Genomic DNA, 22,188 nt, shown 5'->3' on the forward strand with positions numbered 1-22,188 from the left:
ATAATAAAAGTATCTGTGTTTCCTAGTTAGATATTTGATAAATGAGATAAAGAATATAGTTTACAACAGCCACGAGAATGCAACTTAATGTAATAAGCAGTTGAAGATAGACAAAATCCAACTGAAAGGAACTCAAAAGAAGACATGAGTTGGGAAGACAACACACGTATAGGTATGGGGATGGTCTCCCAGTGGTATCTAATCATAGAAGAAAAAATTAGAGTTGTCTGCAATTGTTATACAATATAGAAACAATCTGTGTTGCCTTTCATCCAATACGGCAATAGTTCTTCGAAACCGGTGACATGGATAGAATGCATACTTGACAGAGAAAACCTGGAAGATGTGTGACTGCATCAGAGAAAGATAAGCTTTCATTCAACGGGACAAGGGCAAGATTCCCCACTGGTGCAAGAACCCTTGACCAGTGGTCACTTCTAGGACCAGAAGGGCAAGCACCGCCAACATCGCAGCCCTTCCGTTCCAGGTTTCTGCACTTTTGGTCCAGCCCCATTGCCACACAATTACTGGAGGTGGCAGCTCACCACGTTTGGAATCGTATGCTGCCAGTAGCTCTTCAACACTCCCGAGCGGAACAAGTGACTGCAGAAACCAGACTGCAAATTAGTATACATTCTATAGCAAATCCATCTAGTTAGATTTTGTATCCACAAAAAGAGAAAAGGTACTAAGAGATATGGATGCAAAAGAGCAAAACTATTGATAGATGGATACAAAAGGGCAAAAGTATTGGAGATATTGATAGAAGAAATTCACAAATAGAACCCAAACTACTTTCTATGTGTCAATTATCTTTCACTTGTCCACTTGTCTATCTTTTCTCTTCCTGTTCTGACAATGCAGACCAATATATATATATATATATTATAAATTCTTAATCATTTATCTTTCACCTAAGAAACATTGGTAAATCAAGAAATGCAGTTAAATTACAATAAAAGTTATAGTCTCTGTTAAGTAGCTCATGAAAAATAAATGGTTAACAGCCAAATCGTGCTTTAGGCAGGGTTGATGACATTTCAACAGTAATTACCTGACGGGCCTCAAGATTGGAAACTGCCATTGCACCTACATAAGGAAGGCTCTCGATAACAGCATCAGCAAGATCTGAAATGAATGTGGGCTCACATCCTAAAGCAGGAACTCGACCCCAGTTCTCGATGCCAGATGATAGAGCCAACTCTTTGTATTCCACATCAATTTCTTCTAGAGTTTCAATATGTTCACTGACAAAACTGCACATGCAAGTAATTGGTAATGGTGATACTTTGCTATCTCTTAATAGGTGTTCTATTTGCAAAAAATAATAATATAAATAAGCATTCCTTTAAACTGGACTGGATGAGAAAGAACAAACTCATGTACCTAATGGGAACAGCTAAAAGGCTTTTCACTCCTTTTTGTCCAAGCTCAACTATTGTCTCATCAGTATATGGTCGCAGCCATTCCACAGGTCCAACTCGGCTCTATCAATCCAATAAAAGAATGTAATCTAGAAGCATAGCATTCATAAAATAAAATAAAATAAAAAACATGGGAATTGGAGCAAAACTATGATGGTTGGTAATGACAACATATAATTGGATCACAAGAACAAAGAGTCAAGGATAGAAACATTGATTTGCAAGATCAGTAGTTACTCTTTCTGAGAAGACATATGGTCTTGCTAATGTAACAAAATAAGTAGATAACTGTGTGCATCCATCTCTTGTTGTCAACTTGTCATCCAAGAGACACTGTCTTGAAGAGTTAGGATTTTTACAGCAAGTGTACATAGAAGAGCTGTAAAAGCAAGATACAAGCTATATTTAGCTTTTGACTTCTTGTCGTGTTCAGGAATAAACATGCATAACCATGTAGGAGCAGCATATGGACTTTATTTTCTCAATTCTGTGTAATGCTCAGAATTTCACCACCTTGGTCCTTTGCGTTCAAATCTAAAGTTATGAGTGTTTATTAGATGCACTATTTCAAAAAAAAGAGAGGTTATATCCTACATTAAAGTGATTTACATCAACATCATTAACCATATGATGATGATTTAAGGAAACCTAGCTTGCAAAGAAAGGAGCAAAGGTAATAAACTTTATCTGGTGTTCAGTGTCAATTAACATGGTGATGGGCACCGTTAATATAAAGCTTGACATCTTGAATAGTCTAATTGTTGTTGATATTACGATCTTATCAATTGGTGTACCTCGCACGCCCATCCAATTAGAAAACCGTACAGATGAGCCTGTATTATAATCTTATTTAACAAGACTCGAATGACTGGAGCTCATAGAACAAGTACTCTACATGCTGATTTTGTAGATATGAGAACAGCTGCAGAAAGAACTTTTGACAGAACTACTCCAAAAAAATTTCTCCATTATTCAAGGTAGGCCAGTAAATTAGATGTGCTGCATCAATCAATTTTCCTTCAGATATATTTTGGTTAATATCCTCTATAAAGTTGATAATTCTAATGGTAACAGATCATACAATGCAATTTACCTGGTAAGCAAGGGTACATGGATTTGTGATTCCCCTCTGTTCTAGTTCTTCCATAATCAGATCTACACACTCCTCCATCTCTGCTTTGTAGGGATCCCCAGCTTCCTCCACATATGCTAGTGGAACCCCATGAGCACTAAAAAATATCATGACCTGCAATTCAAATTGTAAGATAAGATTCACAGAAAACTAACAAAGGAGGCCTTCAAGCAACTAGCTTTATGGGCAAAAAGATGCATCATATGTTTAGAGGCTTCTAGGTCCTAAAAACTTCAAATAACCATGCCAACACTGGTGATATTAAAAGTTAAGGTCATTCATCCATCTACTTTCTCACGCATGAGGATAGCCAATTAAGCAAAGACATGTCATCACATCTATGTGATAATGACATCTCAGACTTTTGTCATTTTTCCTCCAATGCAAGTATACAAACCAGATCATAAAGAGGCAACTTCAATTTTCTTTCCTATTCAATTGAGCAAGATCATATGAACAATTCTGTTATCTAGTAGGAATATCTATAAACCAATTATTTGAAGCATAACCCATGTACATGACACCCCATGTTAACGATCATAAAGGAGAAGGAACACAAAGCATAAAAGCAAAGAAAAAGAAGAATGCAGAGAACAAAGAACAAAGAAAGCTAATTAACTAAAATTAATTGGCAACATAACATGCCAAGATTCTAATAGTAGGTGAACCACTCATCCATAAGGTCCTTCCAGTCTCAACCTTCAAAAATGACATCAAATGGACAACTGAAACTAAGAAAGTGAGTGATGCCAACAATTAATATTTGATAGATAGTTCTCTTAGAGAAAGCTATGGATACTACTACTACATTATATGCATCTTAGTGGTGTTACATGGCCAAAAACTAGAAATAGCCAAACGAAGCAAAGAGGTTGCTAATATGAGTACCATAAAAGTTAAGCACGTAAAGAAAGTTCATACCTTCTGAGGGGTTGCAAATTTGGACAATTCTTTTTCAATTAAAGTTGCCATGGACTTGATGTACCCTTCACGTTGGTACCACGAAGGTATGACTGTGTGTTGCATGTTAACCAAATAGGCATCCTCCCTAGAGAACTGATTTAACATTACGAAAAATGTTTTTGGCAGAAGCCTCATAGAAACTAGCATATAAATGTTGGATTTTACCTGAATATACTTTCTAAAAGACGAAGACTTGACCCGCTGGTTGATATAGAAAACTGAGGATAAAGGGGAAGCACAACAAGCTTTGTGATTCCATCCTGTTTAATCTGGATGAATACCAAAGGGAAAAAAATGCAAACAGAATTTAGTAATCAGAATACAGGCTAGAATAACATCATATATTTCTCTCAACAGAACACTTTCTGATTATGCATCTACAAATTTAAGATTTACTGAAGTTGCAGAAAAGAAATTAGATATGCAAAATCATCAACTAACAGAGCACATATTCATGTATTACAATTATATATCGAAATAAGGAACCTTGCTTAGTTTTAGAAGCAGGTCAGCAGGTACTTTGAGATTAAAAAAAGGAATACATTTTTTCATCGTCACATGAGTGAGAAACCATATAGGACATACTTCTGATTTCCTTCTCCAATATAAGGATAAAAGCTCCTATACAGAAAGTAACAGATTCAGAGATGAATCTGGAGCTAAAGCCACCTCCCATGGGGATAAAATTAAAGATTGTTGTAGTCCACAAAGCACATTGTGGAAGTACAATTATGCAAGTAAATTAACTAGCCACCAGCAAATGACTGCTCTTGCCATTGTGAAACAAAATGCATCACAGTCAGCAATGTTAACGTAACTTCATATATGGTTTTACAGTGAGACATGTTGTCAGTAAATAGATTGCCTCAAAAATGTATATGACGCATAGCAAGCATAGATGATTGGTTAAGTACAGATAACCTCAGTGTACTCGACACTCTTTTTCGTATTAGCTATAAACTTTAGCAGTTTAGAACTCAAAACATTGCTTAAATTCTGGTCTTTAGTGAACATCTTTTCAACTATTAGATATTATCCTTAGCAGCTTCAGAGAATCAATAACTGTTTCAAGATTCAGGCTATAACCAAAATAAAAAAATTAAAAATTCCCTTTCTTTTTTAGTTATAGCTGCTAAGGAAGAGGGTGGCAATAAATATCTAAATTTAAAAACTTCAGCAAGCCATACTATTACATATATTCAAGGTTCATAACCAGCAACCAGGCCTACAGTTCAAGCAAAAGCTTTCTATAGGAACAATTCTAATAACAAGAACACAGAAGTCAGTATTTTAGTATTTAGCTGAAAAGGATATACAAAATATAAGTATGTTCTATGGTCAAATACATTACATATGAGTACTACATCAAGACATTTACCTAGATCAAACAACCTTTATCAATGAAAAATGATAACTATGGAGCATAAAAGCACAATATGGCAAAGCAGAATGATCCAACTTAACTCAGCTACAACAAACCTAAATAAGTAAAACAGAAAGATAACTTGTAAACTCACAAGTTTCAAGATAAAGCTGTTAGAGATGCACATTTGATATACATAATCAGAGGAGAAGAGAAAGAATAAGGAAGAAACTGACGTACCTTTCTCGCTAAGAATATCTCATTAGATTATCTGACAAGAAAATGCTTTGACAAAAAGCTTAATCAACTGTTTATATATACAATTCCAATTTGGAAAATGACTAGTTTTATGTTCTTACTTGTCTTCCTTTTACTTACCTTGTTTTATTGATAACTTACGTCTAAAAAATGTGATTTGCAACTATCAATAAACTGCATTCGGCACAATTCTAGTGACCTTAGAACTTGAAGCACAGATAAACAGTTCAGTTGGATCACAAAGAGAAATATTTATTATTTTCTGGTTCAACAATATCATAACTTATATAAGACAGTGAATTATGAAGAATGCATAACCAAATTTTGAACAATCAGAAATATCACAACAGAGGAAGCCAATACTGAAATTGTAAATCTTACTAATACAGTATCATCTATTTAGTTTATAACTTTTTCTCTTTGTTGAGGACCATCTGGCTACACCCTTAGTAAGCACAATGACTAGAACTAGAGCATAGAAGGATGATCCTTAAAGCTGCTATTTGGACTAAAAGAAAGTGTTAGGTAAATATGGAGTGAATGGCCCACCTGTTCTATAGCTTCTTCGGTGAATGGATGCCAATATCGCATTCCAACAAAAACCTTTGCAGGGATATTTTTGTCAGACAGGGCCTTCCTCAACTCTTCCGCCTAAATAAATTCAACGAAAATATCATCATTAACGGTTATGTCCTTTGGCATTTTGGGACCAATTGAAAACATTCTACTAAGTGGGCAACATATATCAGTATCGATGAATTAATAAAAAAGAATAGAGTAGAATATTTTCCTTAGATGAGATCGATCTAATCCAGTTTCATTGAAAGAATGATAGTAGAGACACCACTTTGGGTATTATTTGCACATAAATGAAAAACGAAAGCAATAACCATATAACCAAATCAAATTAATGTCTGTCTTATCTATGAGCAGACTCTAGGCTCCTCCTTTTAATTCTTTTTCCTATATAAAGCCAATATGTCCTAAGCAAAACACTCTGAATCTAACGATCTCAAATGAGCTTGTTGGCTGACGAGCCTCTTGAGCTTCGCTCATTCCGACTTGGTTTCAGCTGGAGCACAAATTTGGGAACTATTTGTGAGGACCACTATGAGGACTATTTGTTCCTTTATCTTACAATGGGTTCTCCCTGCAGCATGTAGCCACAAGACTACTATTGCAAGTTTGCAAGAACGATTTATGGGGTAATGTACTAATGTTTAGGAGAAGAGTCTTGCTACTTGGTTGAACAGATATAGAGGCATATGCCTAAATTATAGCAAAGTTGAAAAGTATACCTTCAATCATATTTTAAATTTACGTAAGAAGCGCATCAATTTAGTCTTTAGTCCTGTATTATTACATATAAGTAAACAGATCCTACCTGAGATACTATTTACTGGCTGGCAGCCTGATAACCAAATTGAATCAACAAACTTACGAAAAAGTAAGAGATAACATTAAATGTAAAGACCATATTGATGCATGAGGAGTGAGCTAAAAGGAGAGACTAAGAAAAGCACTTGTGGTGCTTTCTCTAGCACCAAGGTTTATATGTCATGTTCAAATAGTGAAAGTCCAGAATCTGAATGATTGCAATTGCAAGTGAAGCTAGATTGGATGTTTCTTCTACTTCTACAATACTAAGTATATGCAAAGGAACCAAGAGTGCTAATTGGAGTTCTAAGCCAATAGATGTACCTCTTTTAAATGATTCCAGAAATCTATAGGAAAAAAATTAATAACTCAATAATCATTCTTTACCATGAGACTACTCAAACTAATAATGCTGACTCCTAAACATTAAACTAAAATAAACAAAGCATACTTGTGAATCAGTTATTTGGCGAAGAGGAGAACCACCACCAATTGATGCATAGCCTTCTTTGCTCTTTGGCGCTCTAACAACAGATATGAACTGTGCCAATGGCTTCTGAAGAAACCGGAACATTTTGGGAAGCCGGATGATGTCCTGTTATTCATGCATCATTAATAAGTTATAAAGAAGACCTGCATACTTGAAAAGTTGCTAATAGCTTTCCAGATCCAGAGTTCAAGTAAATAAATAAGCTAAATGAGCAAAGTAATGTGAAAACAATCAATCAATATCTCCTAGAAGAAAATATTTTTCTATTTTTGCACAACAATGCACTAGCCAGAATGGTGTTGCAAACTTAGAGGATCCATTTATAAATCTTTTTTCAAACTTCGGTGGATTTTATGTTGATGCTCAAGCTGGTGAGACATATTTGGGAAAAGTTTTCGAAGTTGAGGGATTGAAATTATGAATACTAGAGGGAATAAAAGGCAACAAAATTTGCTCAAGATACCAAAATGTAAAGTTCTAACATCAATACACCAAACAGGAATAAAACTGAATAGCTTTTCTTTTTGAATTAATAAACAATGAAATAAGCATGAAGGTATAGTTTCCATAGGAAAAATGCATCTTAAGATTAAGCATACATTAAACCATTATTTACACCAGTAAACACAATATGCACGGTTACCTCCTACAAGTACTTAATCTCAACTTAAATGATTTCAAGAGTCAGGCCAAAGGTCTCCTCTAAAATCATTAGCAGAAACTAAGTTTCAAAGAAAACCAAGATTCAAGTGCACAGAAACTGCGAGCATTGCTGAAAGTTTTAAGTCGCATGCAAGGAAGAGAGGAGAAATAATCTTCATTTACCGGATCAGCAAAAAGATTAAATAAGAAAGGCTGCACATCATCAAGAGTCTCTGGACCTCCAAGATTTAATAACAAAACACCAACTTTTTCATCGCCAACAAGAAGGGTGTTTGATGCTGATTGTGAATTGGAAGTAAGAACTGCCTCAGAAGAAGATGAGTATCTTTCAAATGGAGTCCTATAATCAGGGAAAGGTTGATTAAACCACCGCTGGCAATATTTAGAGACTAGAGAGCTCTTTCGATGGCGTTGTCTACTGTAAGCTTCCATCTGGCCGCCGAGAGAATTATTACATGTTTGGAATGAGCATTTTGGTGGCAGAATAACTCTGTCATACACAAAATGGAACAGTTGATAGTTATGAAATTGGGACGACAAAGTTCATTGCCATGTTCTACAACCATAAAGTATTGCTTAGTAGCTATACAGATGTGTTCTTATTAAACAAATATTTACATAGAAGGGCCTATTAAAGAGAGTAATTCTACATTGTGAAATAACAATAACGTTCATTCAATTGAGGTACTAAAATCTGCCGTAATATATCCCAACCACTTACATTGAAGACTGAAGGTTACGCCATTATAAATATTAAAAAAAAAACAATAAGAGCTAGAACCAACAAAAAAAGTTGTATATATTAGGATAGCAAGATGAGAGGAGTCGGGGAAAAAAAAATTCAGCTGATTAAAATAATCAATTAAACTATTAGACTCGTTCATTAAAAAAAGAAAATTCCAAACATTAAAATAGCTCAGCTGATGCAGGAACTACACGAGCAAGGTCATCCCCAAGCTAAAGAAACAATCTTTACCTCGCCGGCGAAGATTTCGGCAGGGCCAAACTGGAAGACGACCCACCGAGCTCGGAATTGCCCATCTCAATCGCACCCCTCGTACTCGCCTGGTGAGACGAGGACAACCTCTCCCCTAAAACCCACAAAGATCGACAGGAAGCCCATTCACATTTCTTCGCATCCATATCGCAATCCAAACAGAAGCGAAGGGTTAGAAGGCATCTTACACTGAGAGGCGGGAGAAGGGAGGGAAAGCGCCAACACCTCGATCCCCATTTCCGATGCCCTAGAAAGAAAACAAGTTGGAGATGGGAGAGAGGAAGGGAGAGGGGCGGCTAAGGCTAAGAAGGCTAAGGCTAAGAAGGCTCAGGCTATTCTCACTCACACTATGGCAACAATAAAAGCTGCGGAGATGAAAAATAAAAGAGGAAAGATAAATTAATCCGGAATGGTTGGTGCGAGACTTTCCTCGACGCGACCCCTTCCACGATTCTGTGAACGAAACGCACGGTGATGGTCACGCCCGGTGATCCTAGGTTTACGCTCACCTCTCGGATAGTGTACTACTACCACTGTACGACCACTGTACAACCGGCCGTCATACCGTTGGGTTATTTTAACCCAGTGGTCAAATTGGCTCGGATATAATATCCATACCTACCTAATTTTATAAATTACACCCATGGTTTTAAAATTTTTGTAAGCAGGACTCTATTTTTTTCTATAATTTTTATTTAATACTATTCTAGTACTAATAAAATAATATTTTATTATAATATATAAAATAATTTATAAATAGTTAAATTATCTAAGCCTTCGTGTACATGAGGGGTAAATAGGATAAAAAATAATGGTGAGAATATTTTAATAATTTTATTACTATTAATTAATTAAAATAATATCGAGATGATAAATAAGAATTATAGAAAGAAAGCATGATCGAGTTATAAAATCGTCAATGACAGAATATAAATCATAAACTAGATAAAATATAAGATGTAATTTGTAAAATACTCTAGTTACTATTTATCTTAATTTAGAGGGTCTAATATAAAATAAAATTTTGTGATAAACTCCTATGCGGTATACATTCTATATTTTTATTATTTACAAATTGAGTCCTATGATTTAGTGAATATGTACAAAAAATATTCTGCATTAAATTGGAACTAACACCGTCCTTTAGTTTGACTTAGTTGATGGTATTTCTATTAGTTAATTTTAACTAACTGTTTTAACGACCGGTTTTTTTTTGGTACATATTCGCTAAATTATAGGGCTGAATTTATAAATAGTAAAAATATAGAGCATAAACTATAATTTTATTAAAAGATAGATAGGGTGTTATATGCAAATTTTCATAGAATTTTTTTTTAGGAGTCCATTAAATTTTAGATTTTAAATCATTCACTACTTCTATATCTCTGTGAAATAAAATGCAATGGAGATGGCTTAAGTGAAAAGAGAGCGTGGACATTTTATATCTTCTTTTTTTAGTTTTACCTCATGAAATATTTTATCTGGTTACATATTTAGAAACAAATAGCTTATTTAGTTGACTATATTTATTAAACACATATTTAGTTAGTTATATTTTATAATAATATATTTAGTAAATAAGTGTTTAATTAAGGAGAATAAAAGAGATGAGAAGAAATATGAGTAGTTAGATTGGATTCATATTCGGATATGATTTTATATAAGTTAGTTGGGTTCGGATCTGGATAACGGATATCCGTTAACCCGGTTAAATGTAGACAACTAAACCTATCAGTGCATCAGCCGCCTCCTATTTTCCTATTCACCGTCTTCCTCCTCTCGACGCCGGTAGCCTCTACAACGCCTCCTCCCCTCCCCCTCTACCACCACCTCCTCTCCTCTCTTCTCTTCTCTTCTCATTGCGATCATTGTGTAATGGTAGAAAAAGATAGGCTCTGGCCTGGAACCCGGTGAGTTGGAGCACCTCCGACCTTCCCGCTTCCTCTCCTTCGCTTTCCCCAACCCACTCCCCGATCCACTACCCACTACCCTATCTTCACCTCAAGTCCCCGATTGTAAGTGGATCTTTCTATCAATACATAAAATTAATTATTCAGTTTGTCTATCGATTAAGGTTCTTCTTCTTCTTGTCGGTGATCAGAGAACTCTTTAATTTCTACCCTGCTTTTTTAAGATTGTTCAGTTTGTCTAGAGATTCAGATGCTATGTTTTTAAGGAAACGGTCGTCCTTCTGAGATTATAGATATTGCTTAATATGCATTCTTTCTGGATAGTTGGGTGTTTTTATTCCTCTGTAACTTTGGGATATTGATATTTTTCGAACTTGTATTAATTTAATTTGTTGAAGTTAATGTGAACTCCATGTCTAGACTTTTTATTTGAACTTGTGTTAATTTAATTTCTTGATATTGTTCCTTGCGTGGTGTAATTTTGTTAATAATGTTATATTATGTATAATGTATTATTTTCTTCTAATTTTTTGTTGCCTGCATTCTTTATGCACATCCTAGCTGATTTTGAAATATTGATCAAGAATGATGTCACTGTGCAACTGGACAAATTTAATGAGGTTAGATCAGACACAAAAAAAAATCATTTAGATAGTGAATATTGATATTGTTACAAATGATGTGTTCTATGTTATTTGTCAAAATTAATTTTACTAACTTTATATGTATTTGACATGCAAGAAATCATTTTTGTGAAACTTTTAATTTTTTGTGTTAATTGTGTCCAAAAGAAATGTCATAAATAGTTTAAGATTTAATATGTATTTATTTAAGATCCGATATGCATTCGTTTAAGATCCAATTCTTATCTGAAAACTATCCGATTTGTATTTAAAAATTGTTCATATTCATTTAGTTAGAATGTGGTTTTAAAATTTGTTATCCATCCAATATCCGTATCCGAACAAAGAATATGAATCCGAATGTGGGTTGAGCACTATCTGATCTGTATCCGTTCCGTTTTCACCCCTACATCGAGCACATACACTTGCAAATATAAGTTAATACTTTAATCATACATCAAATTGCAGTATATCATCATCACAGCCTACCTCAATTATTAAATGGATAATGTTGATGATTTGTGTATCATTTATGACCATAACCTATATTAGTAGGTTATTAGTAGACAATACTTTGGTCTTGACAAAATATTCTTATAATTGCTATGTCATCTTTTAGTAGTGTTCACCTAATCTAGGTTTGGGATACTACAGGGAGTGCAATGCAAATTCATCAAAATTATAGGGTGTTAAATGCAAATATCCCTAATGCAGAAAAGAATTTGATTTGTATTGTTTCCTCTTCTACTCTGCTCTCCTGCAAAGATTTTTGAAGAGAAGAGTGAAACTACAACGCGAATGAGGTGGTGGTAGAAGAGGGTCTCCCTTTTCCTTGATGGTTCACAACATGAGAGATTTAACACTTGAGAAGAGGCAGCATGTCTATCTTGGATCTGTTGATTCCTCGGCAATGGAGTGTTAAGTGGTAGAATTTTTTTTTTTCCCTCTTTCAACTTCCCTTCACTGTGAGATGTTAGGAGTGTACAAGGGGAGGGGAACTGTCATAATGTGAATGTAGAGCAAAAAGGTTTCCTTAGTGATGTTGTGTAAAGATTCAACCTTAGTGCCCAATAGATGTTTGTTGAATTTCCTCATCAAAGTCTAATAGTTAAAAGGACAAATTTTGTCTTGGTTGTGAAGGCTATTATTTGGTCGGCTTCACTTTCCTTTAGTTGTTGAAACAATTCGGACAATGAGATCTAATTAGCAGTACATTATAGAAATTAAACACCAACTGGAAAGGGAAACCTAAGATATCAAATAACATATCATATAATCTAGAACCAATATGTCATAAGCCCAAGCTTTGAAAGGTGCACATTGTGAGACTTAAGGTTTGTAGAAAGATCATGCATGAATATGAATCTAGAGACTTAAAACTTTTAAGTTACTTTATAAGACTACTGCATGAAGTTATATCTCAGTTGGTACTTTGTATTCTTTTCCTCTCTTTCTCATCTTTAATATTTCATCATGATGCAAGTTTTCACTTGATAATCTTATTTTAGTATTGCAGTTTACTGTCTTAATTAAAAAAATGGCTGTCGAAGATTACAATTTACAAGTTAAACTTGTGTCATAAATGCATATTTACGGAATGACATATTTTTACCTTTCCTTTCTGTTTCAGAAAATTTACTGACATTTACAAAAAGTACAAACAACTTGGATGAGGGATGCTGCTGGAAAAGCCCTTGATGCAGTATATTTTTTGTAGAACAAAGAAAATCCAAATTCAAGTCAAATCTCTAGCCCCTTTCAGCTCACGAAGGAGAATTTTTCACAGAGAAGAGACAAAAGATTTGCAGGAAGATGACGGGCAAGATGAGGAAATCCCATATGTTGATATTCCTAGGCCTGGAAGGAAATGGGAGAGAAAACCATATCCGACACCCATGAAGATTCTGATCCAGAGGGCTAAGGAAGAGAAGCGAATCAGGCAGGAAAACCCATGTAGAGTCCTTGTGCATGCTCCTGAGAATGGCCTCCTTGTATCCCACCTCATTGAGGTAGCCCACCAAGTCTACACTGCAAGAGAGACACTGCTTCGCGGTCTTGCCAAACTTGTTGATGGTGATACTGCCATCCCTGTGAAAAGATGCAAGTAAATCTCTCCATCTCTCGCATCTTCCTCTAGAGCATTCCTCATTTTTTTTTCGAAGTTGTGAATATTGTAATTGTGGGTGATGAGAAGTGAAAATTAGATTGTGTGAATAACATTACTTGTATCTCCAGGTTTTGTTCAGAAGTGCACATTGGTCACATTGGCCATGAGATAAGGACCTGTGAGGGCCCTAGATGTGGTTCTAGGAATTCTACCCATGTGTGGAGGATAGGAGGAATAAGAGATGTTGTTGGTTTTCCATATTGCTACCACCTCCTCGATAGAGTTGGAAAGCCGAGAGTTGGACACAAGGAAAGGTTTGGTGTTCAGAGGCTTCCAGCGGTAGTTGAGCTATGCATCCAAGCCGGTGTGGATCTTAAACGATACCCAACTAAAAGAAGAACGAGGCCTGTTTATTCAATTGAAGGAAGAATTGTAGACTTTGAGTCTGAAGCAGAAGAAATTATGACCGCTGAAAGAACTTTTGACCCAGTACATTCATCTTTGCCAGTCAACTCCAATGATGAAAAAGAAGTCACGGTGAGTGAGCTAAGTTCCAGAACATTGCAGTCCTGGCTTGATATGCGCTCAGGAGCTATGAAGCTAATGGAGAATTATAGTGTATGGACCTGTGGCTACTGCCCTGCAGTCCAGGTGGGGCCTAAGGGACACAAGGTGAGGTTGTGTAAAGCTACGAAGCACCAATTCCGTGATGGTTTGCATGCATGGCAAGAAGCAACTATTGATGATTTGATCAAACCAAATTATGTCTGGCATGTGAGGGATGTTAATAGCCCCCTTCTGGACAATGACCTGAAGAGGTACTATGGAAAGGCTCCAGCAATTGTTGAGCTCTGTGTGCAGGCTGGTGCGCAGGTGCCAAAACAATACAGAAGTATGATGAGATTGGATGTGGTACCTCCTGATCGTGATGAATATGATATGGTTGCTTGAGCTCCATAGCAGATTGTATTTCATTGGCTATATCTATTTCAGTGATCACAGGAAAAGAAATAATAAATGCATCAGCTCGAAGAACAAGATAATAAAATGCTCAGGTTCTCTCTTGTGTTCGTATGGAACCATTCAGAAGACGAAATCAGAGTATTGTGATTGAAGCTATCCCGCAAGTGGTGATGCTACATTCCATGTATGTATGTACATGCTCCATAATAGCAGACACCGTAAATGCCGAAAATTGGAGAAAGAACTCCCAAGGTAGTTTGTAGATTGTATATTGTCTAAGGAAACATGAAAACCATACCTGGTTGTTTCATGAACGACTGTTATCTGCTTGTTTTCATACAGTATCTGATTGTATATTACCATATTATTTAAAGAACTTCCATTTCTGCGAAACTATTTATCTAGGATTGGTGAACAAAAGGATATTTTTCACTCCTTTAATTGTGTGAATCATTTTGGGATTAGCAACATTTAGGTACAACAGTATGATGTGGATGTGATGGTGATTATTTAGGAGCTCCCTCACAATTATACCTGACATTAATTATTCATTTTAACCAATGAGGTCTGTTAGCTTCAACCAGCACAAAGTAAACCAAATGGCATACCATTTTATCCCTTATATTTAAACATTATCCAATATAAATCCTTTTAGAGTCAAATCATTTATTTTATATTATGAGATTAAACGTCACATGCTGCTTCCCACAATCACACACTTCTTAAGCACTCCACTCCTACTAATCATACAATTCATGCAGAGTATCCCTTAATTTAAAACTCTAAACTAGACCTAAAAAATAAACAACAGAAGCATGTAACGTAATGCAGCATTATAACTCCATGTTAGAATCCTCAGCCACTGCCATAGCTTCCAAAGAACCAAGCAAGAGAACCAACAAGAGGAGCATTGATATATGTGGCAGGCTCTGATCGACTGTAGTCCGTCCGATCATCAGGAAATGCATCATTTTGATCAGGCCCACCAACCACTGCACCTATTAGGATGTTAGGGTTAGGGTTACTGGATGTGTAGTAGGATTGGAAACCAGCTTGGCAACCAATGGGGCTTGATTGGCTTGCCATGGAGGGTAGGGAAGAGCCTCTGTGGTGTATCCTCTTTGGATAGTTTGTGCCAAATCCCACCATGTAGGATAACTTTAGAGGGTTGACTCCCAAGATGTAGTCCACCTGAAATTGTATTTAATTTGGAAGCACAAGTTAGCATTAATGTGTGTTTTGGGTAAGAATTCATCATTGTTTTAAGCTAAGTAGAAATTTATTAGTCTCGTTAGAATTTGAATCTGAGTAGACTCATCTAACACGAGTTTCTTTTTAACTATTTGAGCACTATCACATTAGCGAAAAAAATTATAGTTTACATCTCTACATTTTATTTATATTATCATAAAAATACTCCGCTGTAGTTCACCTAATCACCTAATTTCATTATACATGTCTAATAACCAAAACAGGCTTAATCTTAAGTTCAATAATATGTTATCTCATAAGTAATCTATCTATGAGAAATTTATATCACAACCTTTAATCCTCAAATTCTACTGTGTGTAAATCTCTCATTACCTGTTTCTTGGCCCAGGTTTTCAGTGTTTTATGGGTCACCAAGATGTTCTGGCACTGGAAAGTATGGTTGGAGGAGGCCATATACTTAGCATAAGTAGTGAACAAGAAACTTGTGGAAGTTACATGCTGGAGATTGGAAGAGCTCTGCTTGTACATAAGACCACCTGAATCAAAGCAAAGAAGTTTAATTATAGAGCTCTACTTTGTGTAAATAGAATACATTTGACAATGAAGCGCGGTTTTGATGCATAGAGATCGGTGCGGGTTTACTCGAATGCATAGTTGGATGCACATTAACATATCAATTGTACATGATTAGATGCGAGAGAAAGATGTAACGAAGTCTCTCTAACCTGGTGTATATTGTGTTGTTGAAGAAGGAGAATTGGGCAAAATTCTGCACATAAAATCCTCAGCCTGGTACATAAAGGGTTCAAAAGACTTGTCTTTGTCCACCAAAATTTTCTACAACAAGCATAGCATTAGATATCAATTTAAGGAACATATTAGAGCTAAGTTAATTAGTATTTATGCATAATTAAAAAGCAATTACTCTGGATAATAAAACGCGAGCTCCTGCAAACTTGTTGTCCCAGCTAAACATGTCGACTAAGTCATTGGCTCCCAGAGATTTCAGATAATTAAGGTAATAAGCATTGTTGGTAGCTCTAAAAAGCCATGAAGCTCCCCATAATAGTTCATCCTACGTACCATGAGATTATCCACAAATATTAATTAGTGAACAAGATAATTAGAGGTTCTTTGCAAGAAAACAGTGATAATTAGAGGTTCTCTGGAAGAAAACGAAGAAGGCACACTTTTAACTATCAGTGTTCATGTCTTTTTATTATAAAAATTAGGAGATTTGATTACAAAAACACACTGTATTTTGTCATGTAATGTAGAAGAATAAAGTGATTTTGATCCAAAAATACAAAGAGATAAGAGTGTGGAAAGAATATATATGTATATATACCTTATAACCTGAGTATGAGCAATAGAAAGGGCATGCAGCTCCTCCCAGGTAGTCACTATACTTGCCTTGATACTTGATTGCAAAGTCCATCACATTCCTGGCCACTGATAATAATAGCTTGGAATACTTTGGGTCTGCAGATCTGAACACAAGGGAGGCGGCCGCCAGCGCCGCCGCTGTCTCTCCGGCCACGTCAGACCCTGGATTGGCCGCCGACACCGAGTACACGGTCCGCGGCGTGTCCATGTCCTCTGGGCGCTCCCAGCATTGGTGGTCGGCGTTCGGATCGCCCACGCCGACGTAGAGCTTCCCCGGCGTCCGCGTGGCGGCCTTGAGGAGGTAGTCCGTGGCCCATCGGACCGCCGCCCGGGCCTCCGGTAGCTGCGTCCCGAGGCGCTTCCCGTACTCGATCACGCTCCACGATAGCATCGTCGTCGTGAACGCCATCGGAAACCCGAACTTCACGTTGTCGCCGGCGTCGTAGTAGCCGCCGGTGAGGTCCACCTGAAGATAATTACAACGTATAACTCTACCATATCTTTATTTATACGTGTCATTTAGTTTGTATATTATATATATATATATATATATATTACATTTGCTGCCGAACCATCCGACAGCCCAGAGTGTGTCCTCCATTTGATCTTTTGGCTGGAGGGAAGCCTGCCAGATCTTTGTCCCTGGAAGAACAAAATGGATTTCGCCAAGGCATCGCCATAGTTTGGGTTTCCATAGACATGAACAGTTCCACTACTCGAGAACAAAAGAAAGAAGAAGAAGAAGAAGAAGGAAGAAGGAAGCATATGCTTCTTTGATGATGATGATGATGATGATGATAATGATGATGAAGCCATTGGCTTTTGGTGATATGGATCTTCTAATGAATCACCCATGATTTATATAGCATTCTTCTTGGATTAATTATTTCATCCATTATTCCACTTGAATTATAACAAGTACTCCCATGATTTAGTTATGCGTGCCTTCTTCATGCAGCCAAATATTATTGAAACAGTTAGAATAACAGAACTTATGGGCTAACTTGCATGCTCTTGGATCACGCAATAGCCGTTAAAATTTAGAAAAAAATTGTATTTAACACCCTACCGTTTTACGCATTTATAGTAGATCATATCTTGCATTTTACCAAATATTTGTATCGTTAGATATGTTAGCTGAACTGAACTAAACTAAACTTTTAAATTAATTAAGTTAATTTATAGCGACAATATGCCTAAATAGTGTTAGTGTTAACGATACCGTATAATAATTCCCTCAATTTAACTCCGTCAGTAGCTTTTGCATTGAGATCTTCTTCTTATCCTAAAGAGAGAATTTATCTCGAGATATGTTTCTTAATCTTATCCATGGAGGAAAAAACTTGAACATCACTTAAAGGTTTAGATGGGGGAAGAGAAGACTAATTAAGAAGGGGAGGAGGAATAAGGAATTCGATTATCCTGCAAACTTATTCATGTGATTGGAATAAGCTAATCGAATAATTGTTATCGGAAACCACAAAACCTCACAAAAATTGATTGTTATCCGAGCTTGGGATCAAGGACCTGTGAGATTATCGAGCTAGGAAGTTGAATAGTTCAAGTTATTACTGGGATTATTATATCTTTCAATTGGGCTTGTCACATGTTGTAATCCAATTGGGAAGGAACTATTTTTCTTTTTCTCCCAATCAAGTCCAAAACTTGTGCATATAAGAACAATATTAATACGAGTTTATGTGGGAATTATTGCTATTAATAATGCCAATTTATTTTATATGGTACATGAGAGAAACACAAATTATTAGTAGAAAGAAAACAAAAGGTTTAAAATTTCTTATCAAATAATTGCAGATCACCAGGGCTGTTAAAATAATAGAGTAGTTCAAGCTCAGCTCAACTCAGCTCGGCTCGCTCAAGAATTGAGTCGGGCTTGACTTGGGTTTGATTTAGTCTGGACTTGAAATTAAGTGAGCCAAGTCTTAATAGTAAAATGAGCTCGAAATTAATTTTAAGCCATATAAATATTGCTTAGGCTCAGCTTATATTATGTATAATTTGGTAGTATTATATATTTTTTTTCCCATTTTATAGTTCTTATCCTCTCTTATTCTGCTAGAAATAATGTCATTTGTTTTATCAATCTAATTAATTCTTATTCAATTCAAGCTCAAATCAAACTTGAGCCGACCTAGTTAATTAAGAGGTTTGATCTTGAGTTAGTTTAAAGGGTTAAATACATTTTACCCTCTTATACTTATATTCAAAATTATTTTAACTCCTATATTTTAAAAAGTATAAAACTAGTCTATATACTTATGACCAAAGTGAAACTGTCAATTATTCTATCAAAATTAATGAAGCATGCCCAAATAACTAAAATACTCTCATCATATTTATTAGGCTTAATAGATGAGTTGTTGATCTTATTATTATTTTTAACCTATATTTGTATTGTCTCTAGACGTGATATAACTATTAAACTTCATAAAACCTCTGATTTAATAAAACTTACTATACTAGTTAACACAATTTAGAAATAAATGCTTATTTGAAGAGAAATAAATGCTTATATAAGAGGGAAATAACATCTTAGTCTATGAAAATTAAAAATGGAGACCATTTAATTTTTGAATATTTTTTTGGATGCGCGACATTAATTTGGATGGAAAAATTAACGATATCATTTTAGTCGTAAGCATAAAGACTGATTTGAGGCTTTTTTGAAATACAGGGGATAAGCTCAATCTTAAATTGAGGTTGAATTAAACTCAATTTGAATTTTATTACAGCCAAATTTAAACATAATTCTAAGGCTCGAAATTAAATTTGAATCTAGCTTGGTCACACCACAAGCACCCCCAAACACCAACTTTTTTCGAGTAAAATAAATAAATAAATAAAGTTAATTTTAGTTTTTTAAGTTCGAAAAGGAATCATTTGCTTGCTTTTTAATCTAAACCCCAAAAGAGAAGAGTAAATTTTATACTTAGATTTCTAGTTGACCGTTGGAATCCGCGGGAATTGAGGTTAAGTAGTTTCCCCGCCACGAACCATCCGGAGCTTGGAATATAAAATAATTATTGATTAAATAATTAGACCACGAGCTGCAATCTTGCTTCATTATATAATAACTCTCTTCTTTACTATATCTTTAGTTGATATACAACATTTGGCTAAGTGTTTGCTATATTAAGATTAAGTTATATATATTAGTGTTTGTAAAATAAAACATTATTATATTTATATATATTAGTTTGCTATATTAAGATTAAGTTATTAATTTGAAGTATCCCACATTCTCTTAAAAGCTCGTGCATGACTCAGCCCTAGCCCGAGCCCGAGATCGATAACTAACAAAATGCAGCCGAGTCCAGATGAGCCAAACTCGATGAATCAGAAGCAGAGCGGCAAACAAACCCTAAACCTAACCCAATCCGGCCCACACAAGCCCGGCCCAAGCACGGGCCATTCGGGCCCACTAAAGAAAACCTACCTTGTGGTTGTTCTCATGTGGTGGGAACTGGGAAGAGAAGTTGTGTGCTAAGTGCAGGTCGGTATCAATATTTAATGAGCAAAGAGTTGGATTTTCTCAGCAGACAAACAAAAGTTGCAAAATTTAATGAGCCTCGCATTCTTGGTGGCGTAAAGAGTGGTCAAAATTTTATGTTTATTGGGAGGAAGTTGATGTAAGGCATAGAGAAGTAGCACATGGAATTGATGGTAGATAGTAGATGGTAGATGGTTGGGTTTAATTTTGAGGTAATAAATATTGTGATAAAGATGACCAAGTGATTGGCATTTGGTGTCGGCTGACTTTATACGTTGGAAATATGTTTCGACACATTGATAGTATGTATCCGATCGTTTTAATTACGCTTGTTTAAATCATACGATTCCTCTATATTTCAACCGAGTACTATGACTATTTTAATAATTTTATTGTATTACATCAAAAGTGGCGTGTCTTTTCTAACAAATACGATACTGACAGTTTAGTTATTTTAATATTGTTCAGTTAAGTTTAATAAATAAACTAATGATTTTACTTTATTCATAAGTATAGAGACTGGTTTAAAACTTTTTAAAATATGGAGAAGTAAAATAACTTTAGATATAAGTACAGAAAAATAAAATATATTTAACTATTTCTTTTAGAAGTAATTGAGCCGAGATGTCTAATATGTATAATTAATACATTGGCGTGCATTTAACGGTGTAACTAGACTAATTAGTAATACTTTGGTGTGCATTTGATAGTGTGCCTTAGACTAATCAATTCTAATATATTAATTATATACATCTAATCTAATGGTTTCAAATATGTCGACTTAAATCCTAAGATCTATATTTTCTTTCAGGAGCAATTGAGCTATCAAATATGAATGATTATATTGGCATTGGTGGGATATGAGTTTAACTAGCAGGGCATATGATAGAAAATCTCAAATATAAGGCTAAATTATATTTTTAACCATGTATTATCACCATATAAGTATATATAATGAATAAATTAAAGTAAACAATATACCCCATATACTATTGAAATGTTATAAATTGCACCCGATATTTTATCTATTTTGTGATTCACATCTCGATTTTTGTAACTCGATCCTTACTTTTTCCTTCTAATTCTCATTTAACACTCCATGTTAATTCAAACCGTACCAGCAAAGAAATATTTCATTATAATATGTAAAATAATTTATAAATATCTAAATTACTCGTGCCTTTTTAAGAGGAGTGACAGAGATAGAGAAAAAAACAATAGTGATGATATTTTAGTAATTCGATCGATATTAGTTAGTCAAAATAATATTAGTGTGTTAAACGAAAATTATAGAGAAAAATGAAATAGTCTGGTTATAAAATCGTCAAAAATAGAATATAAATCACAAAATAAGTAAAATATAAGGTGCGATTTATAGAATCTAAAATATTCCACCCACAATATCAAAGTATAAGTACATGAGAATAAGAATTTTTATTGTGTGTTTTATTTTGAGAGTAGTACTTGAGAAGTAAGTAGAGGAAGAGAAGACATGACGACCCACTACTAATTAACAATTTAACTACGAGCCAATTAAGAGGAGGACACCGATTAGTTTATATATAAAGACTATATCAAGACTAAATTCCATTGGTCATAATATATGAATCTAATTCTGCTTGATGCACTACGTACTGCATCACAGGATACATAGCTCATTAAGAAATTAATTAAACTAATTAATAGCTAACTAGCTAGCTAGGAGAACAGGTAGATACTAATAAACTCTCTTTTTAATCTAAGGGTTTGCATGTGTTGCTCTAACTCCTTTCCTTCCACCTGCATGCATATGTACTTTAGGCATGCTCA

At 35.2% G+C, this 22,188-nt stretch overlaps 3 protein-coding genes across 3 annotated transcripts; 1 reads left to right on the forward strand and 2 right to left on the reverse strand.

Moving 5' to 3' along the window:
* Window positions 1-9,027, reverse strand: LOC140771755 (ferrochelatase-2, chloroplastic). The gene is made up of 11 exons (XM_073113412.1): window positions 8,856-9,027; window positions 8,647-8,761; window positions 7,833-8,160; window positions 6,969-7,112; window positions 5,690-5,791; window positions 3,685-3,788; window positions 3,478-3,604; window positions 2,518-2,670; window positions 1,387-1,487; window positions 1,055-1,256; window positions 1-603 (listed from the first exon to the last, which is right to left on the reverse strand). Exons 1-11 carry the CDS (start codon window positions 8,902-8,904, stop codon window positions 379-381), a joined length of 1,650 nt encoding a protein of 549 aa, XP_072969513.1. The 5' UTR covers window positions 8,905-9,027; the 3' UTR covers window positions 1-378.
* Window positions 9,028-10,429: 1,402 nt separating this feature from the next.
* LOC140772716 (APO protein 3, mitochondrial) lies at window positions 10,430-14,663 on the forward strand. The gene is made up of 3 exons (XM_073114915.1): window positions 10,430-10,682; window positions 12,831-13,304; window positions 13,436-14,663. Exons 2-3 carry the CDS (start codon window positions 12,877-12,879, stop codon window positions 14,256-14,258), a joined length of 1,251 nt encoding a protein of 416 aa, XP_072971016.1. The 5' UTR covers window positions 10,430-10,682; window positions 12,831-12,876; the 3' UTR covers window positions 14,259-14,663.
* Window positions 14,664-14,925: 262 nt separating this feature from the next.
* On the reverse strand, window positions 14,926-17,679 carry LOC140772236 (endoglucanase 3-like). Its single transcript, XM_073114210.1, has 6 exons — window positions 17,427-17,679; window positions 16,831-17,334; window positions 16,408-16,557; window positions 16,208-16,319; window positions 15,855-16,018; window positions 14,926-15,461 (listed from the first exon to the last, which is right to left on the reverse strand). Exons 1-6 carry the CDS (start codon window positions 17,631-17,633, stop codon window positions 15,126-15,128), a joined length of 1,473 nt encoding a protein of 490 aa, XP_072970311.1. The 5' UTR covers window positions 17,634-17,679; the 3' UTR covers window positions 14,926-15,125.
* Between the last annotated feature and the right edge of the window lie 4,509 nt (window positions 17,680-22,188).

The sequence above is a fragment of the Typha angustifolia genome, chromosome 12 (genome assembly GCF_048772165.1).
Source record: "Typha angustifolia cultivar Huaian chromosome 12, ASM4877216v1, whole genome shotgun sequence".
Taxonomy (NCBI): Eukaryota; Viridiplantae; Streptophyta; class Magnoliopsida; order Poales; family Typhaceae; genus Typha; species Typha angustifolia.

What these genes read in the sequence shown, in the direction of transcription:
- LOC140771755 (XM_073113412.1), bottom strand. Translation starts at nt 8,904, where the DNA reads ATGGGGATCGAGGTGTTGGCGCTTTCCCTCCCTTCTCCCGCCTCTCAG. An exon ending in CCGAAGAAGCTATAGAACAG is followed by an intron (nt 3,789 to 5,689) that starts GTGGGCCATTCA and finishes GTATTCATCCAG; the next exon opens with ATTAAACAGGATGGAATCAC. An exon ending in CTTTTAGCTGTTCCCATTAG is followed by an intron (nt 1,257 to 1,386) that starts GTACATGAGTTT and finishes TTGCATGTGCAG; the next exon opens with TTTTGTCAGTGAACATATTG.
- LOC140772236 (XM_073114210.1), bottom strand. Translation starts at nt 17,633, where the DNA reads ATGCTTCCTTCTTCCTTCTTCTTCTTCTTCTTCTTTCTTTTGTTCTCG. An exon ending in GCTCATACTCAGGTTATAAG is followed by an intron (nt 16,558 to 16,830) that starts GTATATATACAT and finishes CATGGTACGTAG; the next exon opens with GATGAACTATTATGGGGAGC. An exon ending in AACAACACAATATACACCAG is followed by an intron (nt 16,019 to 16,207) that starts GTTAGAGAGACT and finishes GCTTTGATTCAG; the next exon opens with GTGGTCTTATGTACAAGCAG.
- LOC140772716 (XM_073114915.1), top strand. Translation starts at nt 12,877, where the DNA reads ATGCTGCTGGAAAAGCCCTTGATGCAGTATATTTTTTGTAGAACAAAG. An exon ending in ATCCCTGTGAAAAGATGCAA is followed by an intron (nt 13,305 to 13,435) that starts GTAAATCTCTCC and finishes TTGTATCTCCAG; the next exon opens with GTTTTGTTCAGAAGTGCACA.